General features: G+C 44.6%; 1 protein-coding gene across 1 annotated transcript in view; it reads left to right on the top strand.

The window, feature by feature from the left end:
• Positions 1–14,445, top strand: part of ELL2 (elongation factor for RNA polymerase II 2) — a 48,496-nt gene extending 34,051 nt beyond the window's left edge. The window contains exons 8-12 of the mRNA XM_075411412.1: positions 1,400–1,964; positions 4,291–4,360; positions 9,788–9,959; positions 10,950–10,994; positions 11,133–14,445. Of these exons, the coding sequence (XP_075267527.1) occupies positions 1,400–1,964; positions 4,291–4,360; positions 9,788–9,959; positions 10,950–10,994; positions 11,133–11,249 (969 nt within the window). The 3' untranslated portion in view covers positions 11,250–14,445. The remainder of the gene's footprint in view (positions 1–1,399; positions 1,965–4,290; positions 4,361–9,787; positions 9,960–10,949; positions 10,995–11,132) is intronic.
• Positions 14,446–14,701: the final 256 nt, after the last annotated feature.

The following is a 14,701-nucleotide window of genomic DNA, read 5'->3' as shown; positions in this document are numbered from 1 at the left end:
TAAGCACCAAATTTACTTCAGAGTAGCCCAGGTGTTGACAGGTAGATCTGAATCAGCAGGTAGGACATCTGCCTTTTCAGGCTTAAAATGTGTATGTCTTGTTTTCCTGTCGACACAAGAGCACAGTGCAAACCCTTTTAGAAGAAGCTTGGAAAACTCTGCATAAAAGGCATTACCTTAAGGAAAAGTTTGATACTTTCTGTGACTAAAACTGCATTTCAGTGCATGCAGCATACAGCGATAAAGTGGGAAGTACAGAAAGCTTTTCACTGGTGAGATACTTATGTTTAGATAGAGAAAGGATGATGAGGGGACTGGAACATCTGCCCTATGAGGAGAGGCTGAGGGAGCTGGGCTTGTTCAGCCTGAAGAAGAGAAGTCTGAGAGGGGACCTTAGAAATGCTTACAAATATCTGAAGGGTGGGTGTCAGGAGGATGGGGCCAAGCTCTGTTCAGTGGTGCCCAGTGACAGGACAAGGGGCAATGGGCACAAACTGAAGCCGAGGAAGCTCCAGCTGAACATGAGGAAGAACTTCTTCCCTCTGAGGGTGACGGAGCCCTGGCCCAGGCTGCCCAGGGAGGCTGTGGAGTCTCCTTCTCTGGAGATATTCAAGACCCGCCTGGACAAGGTCCTGTGCAGCCTGCTGTAGGTGACCCTGCTTGGGCAGGGGGGTTGGACTGGGTGACCCACAGAGGTCCCTTCCAACCCCTACTATTCTGTGATTCTGTGAAAGGTGTTTTCCCCAGACTTTCTTCCAGAGTCTAAAGTGGTGCAGGTCCAGGGACCTGCCTCCATATACGCAGAATCTGGATTTATTTCAAGAGGGTTGCACGGATCTGTGTCTGCCACTCCTGGTCCAAGCCACCGATTGTACATCAGCATGAGCAGTGTATGCTTGCTAGAGAAGAGGACGTGAACGACCTGGAATGACCACTGTAGCAAAACTGGGGGTTTTACCTGTTCTTACCAGCTTTGCACATCATGCACTCTGATAAGCACACTGCTGCGTGCTTCTTGGGGCCGCATTAGTAAATTGCATGGCTGTGCGACAGCAAAAACCGACTCTTAACCCAGTGTGTCCGACCTGAAATCGCTACCTAAGCAATACTGACCTGACCCCCTGATTTTGGTGAAGCCTTTGGTAGAGCTGCTGAAGAGAGCACCTTTCTCTCGAAGCCTTTTCACTGTAGGTTTGAAGAACAACTTGCTAAATCGTAAGATTAGAAACTAAGAATGAAATAAACTGTGTATTTAGCTGTGGTACTTTGTGTTTAACAGCTGCTTTTAGATAAGAAAGATGTGTTTTCAGCAATCATCTGTTCAGAAATGCTTCTTCTTCAGAATGGGAGCACAACTGAATTCTGATCATGTTTTTAATATTTTTTTTTATTATTACAGAAACGGCTTTTGAATTCCGATTTTATCAATCCTCTGATGAGCAAAAAGCAGAGGATATCTCGCCTGACCAGTCAGGTCCAGCCATCATTCACTGGCCTCTTGCCTGCCTCCATCGAGAAAGCCACTGCCGCCCCTCCGCCGCCTCCCGCCCTGGCATCTGCCGCTACTCCGTCGGCTCTGCTGCTGCCTCCCACACGCCTTCCCACTTCCAACCCTCCTCACACTACCAGCACCAACTCCCCCAGCACCCCTGAGGGGCGGGGGACCCAGGACCTGCCGGTGGACAGCTTCAGTCAAAATAGCAGTAGCATCCATGAGGACCAGCAACAAAAATATACCTCTCAGACGCCTCTGGGAATTGCAGCGCCTGCTGCGAAGCGGGTGGAGCCTCCCAGGCTCGCAAGCAAGAAGCACACGGCGCTGCACCAAAAGCCCAAGATGGTAACAGAGTGTAAGCAGAAGGGTGAAAGCAAAATGCAGCACAAAACGAGTGGGAGTGAGGAGGAGAAAGACCTTAGAAAAGAAGAAACTGCCAAGCTGAAACAATCCTCCCGTTTGGATTCAGGTGAAGCTATTAGTGCACTGCTTTTCATAACTACCGTGTGGGTAACTCTGGTGAAAAAAACAGGGACTGGAAACACAAATGGTCTGTTTTTTCACTTGCTGTACATGAAGTGCCTTGCCATTATCCCTGCTGTATGGTCATGAAGAATCATTTTTTTTTTTCTTGCCATTGCATTACATTGTAACTGTTAGTTTAAAAAAAAAAACACAAAAAAATTGAACAAAAAAACCCCAAAAATCAGAAGCTGGACTTGTTCTGCTGGAACCTTAGCTAAAATTAGGTTTGTCTTCTGACTCTAGTACAAAACTCATTAGAACAAGGAAATCTTACATGAATTGCTGCAGGGCAGAAACTGGTTATAGGAAAGAACTAGGTGCTAGAAAAATGCAAGGAAAGGATGTTTTTCTGCTTCATTTCCAGTAACTCACACTTACTCCACTATGTCCAACACCACGTTTTACGGTGTGCATGCTGAAGATAAAAACCTGTCACATAAGTTTCTTGCGTACTAGTTTAGTGAAACACCTAGATCAGGCATAAATGTGTTTCATCATGTATCACGATGCAAGGCTCATTGAACTCTGCCTTTTCATGGAAAGTCTAAAACCTACATAAATTGGCACGTAGTTTGCTAGAGTTTAGGTCTGAATGCTGCAGTGAGCTCCTCTCTGTCTTAGCTGTGGAATTTACTATTTCAAAAGATGTAGAAATAGTACACGCTTAAAATGGCATTGAAAAGCTGAACAGAAATGCACAAATACTACTTGATTTCTTCACACGCACACACGGACAGAGTTCAATTCCTTTGTTGAATTGGTGTGTTGCCTAATTTCAGAGGTTTGTCGCAAATTAGAAGCCAGGTCTAGCCCTTTCCTGTCACGGCTGGCAGGCACCTTCTGGGTATGCAGGATGCCTCTTTGGAGTGGTGCTGTGCGGTAGATAAGGGTGCTGTGAGCTGGCCTTTTCACATTTACCCTGGGCACACTACACAGTGCCCACATGGCTTGGGAGTGCTTTGAAAATATTCTTGCTCGAGTTTATAAACTTGTGAGCATCTGCCTACAGAATCCAGTAACAAAACTGCAGACAGCTAGGGAAGGAGAAGTCTGTAGTAGGTTTCCAGTTGGTGCTTACACTGAAGCTTTCAAATGGAGCGAGCTGAGTCAACGAATGCACGTGAATTTCTGAAAATGAAATGTTCACAGCAAAACTGTTCACAGAAGTTGCATTGTACATACGATCACTGTTACTGTTTACATTTCTCTCAATTTTTGTTCCCACTTTTACACTTCTTTTTATACTCCTGCTATACCACATAATTATTTTAATATTTAAAGCACTAGAATCAAGTAGAACGTTGCAGGATAGCTCTTTTTTCTCCTGGTGTCTTAAGCCTCAGATAACTTAAGAGATTTGCCAGAATGGCTGAGCTTTAGCAGAAACACTGTGTTTAAAGAGTGGCAAGGTAAGATAATAATGAGTATAAAGGACTGTGTGCTTTTTAAGCTTGCCACAAAACCTCAGATGAAAAGCAGAGAGAGGTTACCAAGATATGGAGTGTTCCATCCTGTTTCAGCTAACTTCCTTATGGTGCCCATTTTTCTTATATGTCAAAAAGATAGGGGGGCTCCTGAAACATTACTTTAAAAAGAGGGATTAGAGATTAAGTGTACTGTGCTTTCATAATGCCATTTAAAAGAGCAAAAGAGCAATTTACAAGTGTGAATAACTTTCAAACCCAGTATTGCCACATTAATGCAGGTTATTGATGCCTGGATGCAAGTGACCCATATACAATGCTATTGCCTTTCCCGCTTAGAATAGCGCTGAAATTAAGTCCAACTTTGGATATTCATAATTGGCAGGGAAGGAGGGATAAAAACATAACATGAAAAGAACTTCAGCTTTCTACTCTATTTCTTGCTGGAACCTGGATGTTAATACACACACACACATATATATATATATATATGGATTTATGTATATAAAGCTGTCATCTTTTGTGCAGCTACATCTGTTGCTGCATAACTTGAATTGCTGTGCAGATGCCACATCATGTCTTCAAATAAAAATAGCTGACCTCAGCTTAATACTGCGGTAGCTCAGAACCTGTGGAATAAAGTAGCTCTGATCTCTTTCTAAACCCCAGTACTGTGTACCGTGGAGAAGGTCATGTGAGCCCTATTATTAACTTGTAGAGCTTATTCCAAGTAATTTACTGTGAGAATAAAACTCTACAGGATTTTTTCAAGCCCATCAGGTTGGTGTTGTTTGGCTATATTAAAAATCTGTTTATTGCAAGTGTCAAAATTCTGCTTTTCTGTAGGAGTTAAAGAAACTTGCACTGCCTCCACAGATCCTCCTTCATCAACAAGTGAACAACCAGACTACTTCGTGTGAGTAAAATAACAATTAAGTCTCTTGCCACTCATTGAAGCAGTTGAAAAATCACCTATAAAAACTCTTCGTTTAGCTACAAAATTGAAAATTTCACAAAATGTAGTTTTAGAATAATGACAAGTTCCTTTAAGTCACCCCAGCTGCCTTATTTCGAGTACCTGCAAGTTTTAAACCCTGATGTTGTCCCTTAATTATTGAGGGGGAAAAGAAGTGTTAAAAAGAATTTTTAATATGCTTTAGAAGAAGACTTGAAACATTTAATTTCATTTTTCTTCAAGAACACCATAAAAAAGGAATATGAACACGTGCTGTTTTCTGTTTAGAGGTGAAGCAATAGAGGAGGAAAGCTGAATGCTAAAATACTGAATACGTAAACTTTAACATCTTTCCTGTGTTTTCACTGCTTAGTGCGTCTAAGCTGGAAAGGTGGGGAGGGAAGATAGCAGGCGTTAAAGTCTGGCGTTACAAAGCCTATGTGTGAGCTAGCAAGAGTTAGCCATCAAAGTTATTTCTAAAGCTTTGATGTAAAATGGCCACTGACTAACTTGAAGCTATGGCAAAATACCTGATTTCACCATAGAATTGCAGACCAAAGAGCTAGAGAAAATTGAAAAACATCAGTACAGATTTTTAGTTTTAGCTGCTTTAATTTTGGCTACAAAGCACGATAAACATACATGGAACTTGCCTGTGAAATGTTACATATCTACAATGACTGGCATATTGCAGTCTAGAAAATTACAGAAGGACTTCCTGGTAAGTTTAATTTTAGCTCCTTAACAAGTTGTCACACATCAGATTAATGTTCCCAAAAGTTAAAATTTACCTGCTATGTAAAAAAGTTTTTCATCCGTGACAAGTAGTAAAGAACTTGCTTTAAAGTGAAATAGCCCTAATAACAGGATCATTTTGTTCCCTAAATACTCTTTTAGAATATTAAAACTTCTATCAAGAGGATTTTTCTTTACTGTTGTAAAACAGAGAAATAGCTTCTTCAAATGCCTAGTGTCTGGGCTTTTTCCCCACTGTCCTATTGGTGGCCTTTTTTAAAAAATATGAAAATTGAAGGAAGCTGCAGTGGAATAACTGGAATAACTTGATCAGTGCAACCTGAATTTCTAAAGAAATGCTTTTTCTGGGGGGGGATAGGCACAGTGGAGAGCAATCTAAAGGTCTTGCCTTGCTTGAAAGGATGAGTTTCAGAAGGTTTTGATGCGCCTTCAGTGCTCAGAGCCGAAAGGAGCACCGCAACAGCTAAAGCCAGGATGAGCCTGACTCTTCCTAGCAGTGCAATGGAGCAGCGTCAGCCACAGCAGTGGTGCTGAGCCCCCTCGTCGTACTTGCAGTGCAAGAGGGGAGGGAGAAGTCAGTCAAAACACAGAATTGTTGGGTTCAGCAAATGCTGTCAGAGGAGTAATGTCAGGTCAGGCCTCCCCGTAGCACATCGGCTTTGGTCCATCTTCCATCTGTGTTGAAGCAGATAGCACGGTAGCACCCTGCATCATGTTTAATACAGTCAGTGATGCTCCACAGAAAGGCTGAAACAGAGTCTGGCCCTGCAAGGAAGCAGTCAAGTGCCGACAGCTCAAACCTGCACTTAGTTCCCAGCTTCTGCTGGGTGAAAACAAGCAGATTCGGCATTCAGCTCTTCACTGTCTGCTTCCCAGTGAGCTGAGGGCAGTGATACTGGAGAGTAAGGTGTGTGGTTGTTTGGTGTAGTCTAATGTTACAGTTGGGTGGAGTGGGAGTAAAGACTTCAATGAAGAATTCTCGGTGAAGGGAGCAACCTCTGGAACAATCTCACAGATTATGTACTGGCCACAATATCCCGGATAAAAATCAGTTTGTGCCGTTTCAGAGATCTGCCTGATCATGACAGAAAGATTGAAATCTGAGAGCACCTGCAATTTGATGCAGTTTAAAGGACTTTGATAGTTTATTCCAGCTTCTCTTCCTGTCTTGAAGTGCTACATAATACTTGAGTATAATCACAGCTTTAGCATAAAGATACTTTCCATCTTTATATAAAGATTATGAGAGTAAAGCAACTCAAGCTTTTTAAGCAAAGTTTGAGCAAAAGCTGGAAAACCAAAACAAATTGACGTTTCTCCCCACTTCTACTTTCATTTCTTCCCTCTCCACACACTTACGTTGCAAGTGCTTTGCTGGGCCGTTGTCCTGGTCTAGGAGTCTTGCTGCTTGACGTAACTGTGCATGAGCCAGTGCTCCACGCTACTGTTCCACGGGTACTTCCCAAAGTGTTGAAGGGCATCTGTAGTTCTCTGTTACAAACCATCTAGCGCTCCAGTCAGGTGCATCTGGCCTGGGATGTGTCACCGACAGAAGTTGTTGCCTGTGTTGGTACAGATTTTTAGCTTGTTAAATCTTTACTGTTCACTAAAACTGCGCTATGGGTGGTTTGAAGGATTCATCCCCATGTGGAGGTGCCTCTGTCATCCAAAGGGAACCAGGTCATTAGGCTAGGAGGACCAGAATGGTTGGTGTGGCATCGGTGGGACATGGTGTTCTTACTCACGTTGCCATTTCCTCCTGGGTTTGTATAATGAGCTTGTTAAATTGCTTGTGTTGATTTGAGGTACGGGGAAACAAAGAATGTTTGAATCGCATCGGTGGCTTTGAGCATTTATGAGTTTTGCCCTCTTTAGAAGGTCAAGGTGAATTTTTTTTTTTTGTTTCGGACTTCTCTGCAGTTTGTTTTTATTGCTGTATTGCAAGGAGAGGGACTTTTCACAAGGGCTTGGAGTTATAGGACAAGGGGTAATGGGTATAAACAGAAAGAGGGGAGATTTAGATTAGATATAAGGAAGAAATTCTTCCCTGTGAGGGTGGTGAAACACTGGCCCAGGTTGCCCAGAGAAGCGTGGCTGCCCCCTCCCTGGCAGGGTTCAAGGCCAGGTTGGACGGGGCTGCAAGCACCCTGGGCTGGTGGAAGGGGTCCCTGCCCATGGCAGGGGGGTTGAAACAAGGTGATCTATAAGGTCCCTTCCAACCCAGATCATCTATGAATGGACAGCAGCAGAACTGGTGTTTGCTAAAATGATCAAATTTTATCATGCTGCATGGTACTGTAGGGTTGAGCTCAGGAGGGCCAGGGTGCAGCTGGAGCTGAACTTGACAAGGGATGCAAAGAATAACAGGAAGGGCTTCTAGAGGTATGTCAGCCACAAAAGAAAGGTTGGTGAAAGTGTGGCCTCCCCGATGAGCAAGACTGGAAACCTCGTATTGACAGACAAGGAGAAGGCTGAGGTACTCAACAAGTTTTTTGCCTCAGTCTTCACTGGCAACCTCTCTTCCTCATCCCTCCCCAGTTGATGGACTGCAGGATGGGGACCAGAGGGGCAAAGTCGCTCCCACTGTAAGTGAAGATGAGGTTTGTGATCACTTGAGGAATGTGAACATACGCAAGTCTATGAGCTGTGATGAGATGCATCCCAGAGTCCTGAGGGAATTGGCTGATGTCATTGCCAAGCCACTCTCCGTGATATCTGAAAGGTCATGGCAGTCAGGTGAAGTCCCTAGTGACTGGACGAAGGGAAACCTTGCACCTATTTTTAAAAAGTGTAGAAAGGAGGACCCTGGGAATTACTGACCTGTCAGCCTCACCTCTGTGCCTGGGAAGATCATGGAACAGATCCTCCTAGAAGCTCTGCTAAGGCCCATGGAGGACAGGGAGGTGATTCGAGACAGCCAGCAGGGTTTCACCAACGGCAAGTGCTGCCTGACCAGCATAGTGACTTTCTACGATGGAGTGACTGCATCAGTGGACAAGCGAAGAGCTGTGGATGTCATCTGTCTGGACTTCTGTAAAGCCTTCGACATGGTCCCTCACAGCATTTTTCTCTCTAAATTGAAGAGATAGGGATTTGATGGGTGGACTGTTCGGTGGATGAGGAATTGGTTGGAAGGTTGCAGCCAGAGGGTAGTGACCAATGGCTCAATGTCCAAATGGACGCCAGTGACAAGTGGTGTCCCTCAGGGGTCCACACTGGGACCAGTGCTCTTTGATATTTCTGTCAATGACATAAACAGTGGGATCAAGTGCACCCTCAGCAAGTTTGCAGATGACACCAAGATGAGTGGTGCAGCTGGCATGCCAGAAGGACAGGATGCCATCCAGAGGGACCTGGATAAGCTGGACAGGTGGGCCTGTCTGAACCTCATGAGATTCAACAAACCCAAGTGCAAGGTCCTGCATCTGGGTCAGGGCACCCCCCAGTATCCATACAGGCTGGAGAATGAAGGGATGGAGAGCAGCCCTGCAAAGAAGCACCTGGGGGTACTGGTGGATGAAAAGCTGGCCATGACCCGGCATTGTGCGCTGGCAGCCCAGCAGGACAGCCGTGCCCTGGGCTGCATCCCCCCAGGCGAGGGAGGGGATTCTGCCCCTCTGCCCCGCTCTGCTGAGACCCCCCGGGAGTCCTGCGTCCAGCTCTGGAGCCCTCAGCACAGGACAGAGCTGGAGCTGTGGGAGCGGGGCCGGAGGAGGCCCCAGCAGTGATGCGAGGGCTGGAACCCCTCTGCTGGGAGGGAAGGCTGGGAGAGCTGGGGCTGCTCAGCCTGGGGAGGAGAAGGCTGCGGGGAGACCTCAGAGCAGCTGCCAGGGCCTGGAGGGGCTGCGAGAGAGCTGGAGAGGGGCTGTGACAAGGGCGTGAAGTGATGGGACAAGGGGTGATGGCTTCAAGCTGAAAGAGGGGAGATTTAGACTGGATACAAGGAAGAAATTTTTTTACCATGAGGGTGGTGAAACCGTGGCATGGGTTGCCCAGAGAGATGGTGGAGGCCCCATCACTGGAACCATTCCAGGCCAGGTTGGACGGGGCTCTGAGCACCCTGATGCAGTTGCAGATGTCCCTGCTCGCTGCTGGGGGCTGGGATAGATGGCCTCTGAAGGTCCCTTCCAACACAGACCATTCTGTGGTTGTATGTTTAAGTGTGCTTTTCTGTCAGATAGGCACAAGTGTAGCCAAAAATCTAACTGCATCCAGCTCCATAGATGCAGTCTCTTCCAAAAACATAATGAAAATGAATTTTCAGAAGTAAATATTACTTAACCTGTCACTTTACAGAAAGAAATTGTGATCTAGCAACTTCTCGCATTGAAACTATGCGTTTAGTAGTCCTTCTATATTTGAATGATTGCTAATTTTTTCTAAGTATGCTATGATTTCTTTTGCGCAGCTTCTGAATAAAAACTTTAAAAAGTAACATACCAGCAAATAACTGTCACAAAAATATGGTAGATTTGTACAATTACCTTCATAAATTCTGTTGGAGTCTCTGTGCTTACATGTAGAAGCAGTCAGTCACGTAGTTAACTGACTGAAAGCTGGAGTGTCTGTGCTTGATACTGACTTTGAAATGTCCTTGGTGTAAAATTCCACGTGTGCTTATTTTTCCATTAGAAAATACACAGCTATAGACTCACACGAGCAGCGCCAGAGTTACAAGGATGACTTCGATGCAGAGTACGATGAGTACAGGAGACTGCACGCTCGGATGGAGGGTATCACCAGGAAATTCATGAAGTTTGATGCACAATGGAAGCTTCTTTCTCCAGGGTCCAAAGAATACCAGGTAAAGAAGGATAAAACTGTGAGGATTGTGTTTCATCTCTTCCCGAAGTCCACATTTTCAGCACAGGCAAGACTCTTCAGCATATGTATCTATTGATTTACACTGGTGTGGTTTTAAAAGACTTGCCAGATTCAGTGTCTGAGACTGAGTAACCGGTCACGTAGCTGGAGGTACCAGCCTGGCTCGGGCTTTGGTGACGGCCTCAGCAACCCAGCGAGGTGAGGGCTGCTATCACACCCATACGGAGGAGATCGGGAGTGCGTGGAAACCGGCAGCCGTAATTCCAGAGCTTTCCCAACCCTCTGTTTCCCGTGATTTTATACACTTAACTAAAGCTGCAGCCATAACCTACTCGTCTTCTGGGTGGCTGATCCTGGCTAGGATTTTAGCAGAGTGTTAAAACCCTGATATTCTGGCTTTCCAGCCTGGATATCTCCAGTTTGGACATACACATTCCAAATGTTCAGTATCAGAATTCTTTAATTCTCTGTGCATGCTGAGGATTTTTCATTGCTTTTATTTAGTTTTTGGTCAGAGTACAAATGTATTTGTGAACAGGGATATTTTAAAATCCCTCATACTGCTCAGCCAGACAAAGGGAAACCTTGCAGAATTTGCATACGTGCTCAGACCTGGCATGGGTTAGCTCTGATTTTTGCAGCTTGACAAAACCTTGCGAAAAGTTGTTCAGCCCTCAGAACTCCACCTGTCTGAGCTGTCTGTGAACGCCCGGCAGCATGAGTGACTTCTCAAAGGGAATCTTCAAGCACGTGCTCCTGTAGTTGCCTGAATACAGGTTTAGTTGCAGATCCCGGGTGAAATGGGGGGTTGTGCGTTTATTTTTGTAACGCAGGAGAGTGGTGTGGCTTGTAGATAAAAGAAAGTATCTTGCCTAAAACTGAGTGTAGTTTCAGTGTTTTACATAAACTTGCATTTTCTGGTAGTAGTGAAATGTTCTTCATGTTGTCTTCATGCTTTTTTTTCTTGGAGGTCCTTCATGAGGAAGTCTTAGAAGAGTATCGAAAGATAAAACAGGTATGTGTAACACCAGATTTGTGGGAGGTAGTAATCACTGAGGCTGCCTCAAGAATATTTTTAAACAAAGGACGCGAAATACCAAACTCTGCAGAAGAGTTTTCATGCCCTAATTTTCCTTTTATCTTATCTTTACAGTCTAGTCCCAACTACTATGAAGAGAAGTATAGATGCGAGTATCTGCACAACAAGCTGTCTCATATTAAGAGACTAATCGAGGAGTTTGACCAACGGCAAGCGGAGTCGTGGCACTAGTCTCCTCCTTCGTCTGCGACACGTGAATGAACTGAAGCTTATTTATTTAAAACTTAAGATTAGTTGCTCTAAGAATTAGAGCAATTACAATTAAAAATTAGAATTACAATTTAAATTAGTATCCAACTTTTGCATTACAGAAGATTCAGTATTAGCAGAGTTAACTACTTTGGTTGTTGTTGATGTTGCTTATATGCATATTTGAAGCTGCTTTTTCTGGTCCTTTCTTTTCTTCAAGACTTATGTTTGTCCGTTTAAGTAGTTTTATCAGTAGGTGCTGGAGACCCGGTACCTTTACTATGAAGTCGTGCACATTTTAAGAAAACATTGTAGCAAGTGAAATCCATTTGGATAAATGTAAGGCTGTTTTCTGACCTTTCTTGTTAATGCAAACTCTTTGCCTTAAATGGTAGAAGGTTTAGAAATTTGCACAAAATTGAAAAAAAAAACCAACAACATTGTTTTGGAGGGTTAAAGAGGCGTGTATATGTGCTGTATACAGCCTGTTTTGTGACAACAGAAACTCACCCCTGCAACTTAAACCCCCCATTGCAATGGTTGCCTTAAGGTGTTTGCTTGTGTGTGTTTAGTGTAGCTAGATGATTAGCTACACTGCTTCCCACTGTGCTGAAGCGCCTGGGAAGCACTATGTGGCCTACCGGTGTCTGGATGTGTGTGCCTGTACTGCGTGTGTGTGTGTGTGCAAGAGTGTGTGGGTGAGAGCACGCGTGATGGGGAAAAAGAGAAAACGAAAAAAAAAGCTGCTGCTCTTAAGTAGGCCAAACGCTCAGGTTAACTGACGAGTGTTCCTGTAGGTTTTTCCTACAAAATTGCTACTTCTATTGTGGAAGACGAGAGCATTTCCATTTCAATAGTTTGTCAGCTTTAATAATATTGGGGAAATTGATACTTTACAGAAGTGAAACAGATATATAGTTTTTGGGCAAGATTATAAAATTATACATGTAGGTTACCTATTTATATACTACTATAAAATATTTTTTGAAGAGATATGCAAAGAAGCTATTACCTACATGAAATATATATTTAAAGATTTTCGTCCTGGGTGCCAGGAATATAACAAAGAACAGATGTGTTTAACTATAAAATACTGTGATCACCAAACAGCACAAACTTTCATTTCATGCAGTTTTTTTGTTTACTTTGATGTAAACCATTGCTTACTTTATCATATGAAAACACAGGTTATTTGGTCAAAATTCAGCAAAATCTTTGTGTGTCTTACTGTGTTTGTCTTTTCAAAGTGCTGCCAATTGAAAAGGGAAGCATGATGTTTACATACCTGATTTTGGAACATTTGCCAAAATGTTGAGACTATTGCTAACAGACTTTATCTCCAGCATCAAGAAAACCTGTCGGGTGTCACTGTAAACCAGAAAATGTTTGATTGCCAGAAAACATGCACTCGGGTAAATGGGAGCAATGGAGTTTTTGCCTTAAATTTGTGGGTTCAGAGGCGTCACATTCCTGAAGCTGGAAGGGCAGGCAAGGTGCATCCCTTTCTGCTGCACGACAGTGCTGTTTGTGTTACCTGCCGGAGACCAGGCTGGCTTTGGGTCCCTTGGATTGGTACAGTAGTTTTCAAGTCCGCATTTCAAGTGACAAAATGAAGAGAAAACTCGCTTCCCATGTAAGAGCTGCATTCATCTGGGTTTAACGACTGAGTCTGGCCCTCAGCGTACACACACAGAATAAACGCAGGGGCTGTGAAATTCACTGCAGTTCTGCTGCAGCTGCTCGGGGAGGTTAGCCTTCAACCTAGAAACACTTTGGGACTGTTTGGAGTGAAATCATGTGAAGTTCCTGAGGCTGAGACCGGTTCCGGCAGTTCCGTGCTCCTTATCTAGACTGCGTGCCTGAATCTGACGTTGACTGCCGCTACGGACACGCAGTGCTGCTGCAGCCTCGAGGTGTGGCCATCGTTCGTAGCGCTGTCACTGTCTCATTGAGACCCAGGGCAGTTCATGGATATTTTTCCCCTCCCACCTTTTACCGTTGTCCTGTATTCACGTGCGTTTTCTGGTTTACAGGCTGCGTCTGTGTTGCAGCTGTAGGTTAGGGCTCCTGAAGAGGTCCAGCACTGCCCATCGTCACCAGACCTGACAAGCTACTGTAAAGGCCTTAATTGAAGGTTTTGCCCATTTGTGTTGAGCATTTCTGAAGCAGTGTGAGTATACCCAGCGGCCTGTGTATTGCGCAATAGTGCTGTAAATCCAGGTGTCCCTCGTTTCCCTGGAGCTGGCATTCCTGTTCAGCGAACGTGGAGAGCCTGTTGAAGCGGGGCCTCCGACTGCGTTGCTGCCTTTCTGGTAAAACTGGCCGGCTCACCCAGAGAAGCAGACGTCGCCCATGGTGGCATCTTGGCTGGGCTTACACTGCTACAGATCTGAAGCGATCATTTGATGTAGAGAAGGGGCAACTGGGCACATCTCCTTCATGGAAACTGTGAATCTGAGTACAGCTAATAAAAAATATGTGGTCAAACGGGAGGCAATAGTCCTTTCCAGTTGGATGAAAAAAACACGGTCTAGAAGGATTGGTTTCTGACCTTGCTGGGATTTGAGGGAGAAAAACTGCCCAAAGTAATTTCATTTTTTTTAAAATTAGTGGATATGCTCTAAGCTGTCACTTTAAGCAGCTCACTGGACTGCTTTTAAGTCTTCAGTTCACCCTGCTAGTTTTAAAAAAAAATAATACTGAAATGTTTTGGAAGTGTCTTGTAAAACACACAGACGAGTGTTTGAGGCGAGTAACTTCAGCAGGTTTTAAACAGAAATTTGGTTAAAGTGTTGATGTTTTAATTTTGCTTATTTGTTAGCTCTCTTAAAATAGTAATGTTACAACCGGTCTTTCTAGATCCGTAGGTGTTGATTTGTGTGAAGACCTCTGGCTGCTTTGAAGTATAGCTCTTCTCATAAGTTGACTGTCATTTGTTTCTGTACCTGGTGGGGGAGGGATGTGGCCAGCAATTCCGTAACCTTTTGGGGAAGGGTATGCAACTGATGGAGGGAGAACAACATCTGGGATCATGAAGGCTTCAAGCAGGGCTGCAAATCCCCCTTTCTGACTTTGAGAGTACTTTACAACTTTTTCAATTATTTCCATACAAACTGTGTCAAGACTCTGTACATGAAATGTCCTGGGGCGTTTTGTTAATGAACACCTGAGCCATTGTTGCCCCTCTGTTCTACATCAATTTAAGTTCAATAAAATGTTAACTTTGCAGCCCTGAGACTTCAGTCTTTCCTCGTCTGGGGGCAGGGGGTTCCCCCGACGTCCCTGCGAGGAAGCCGTGCGACGCAGGCTGCGTTACGGGGGAGCGCGGGCTGCGTTCTGCGGGCGTGCAAGGGGCTCGTCGGCGCTGCGTCACCTCGCTGCGACGTCCTGGTGCTGCTTCGCGAGCGTGCAATGGTGCTGCTGTCACACATACG

Source organism: Opisthocomus hoazin, chromosome Z, assembly GCF_030867145.1.
Source record: "Opisthocomus hoazin isolate bOpiHoa1 chromosome Z, bOpiHoa1.hap1, whole genome shotgun sequence".
NCBI classification, from domain to species: Eukaryota; Metazoa; Chordata; class Aves; order Opisthocomiformes; family Opisthocomidae; genus Opisthocomus; species Opisthocomus hoazin.
This window is presented reverse-complemented; position numbering and strand designations above follow the sequence as displayed.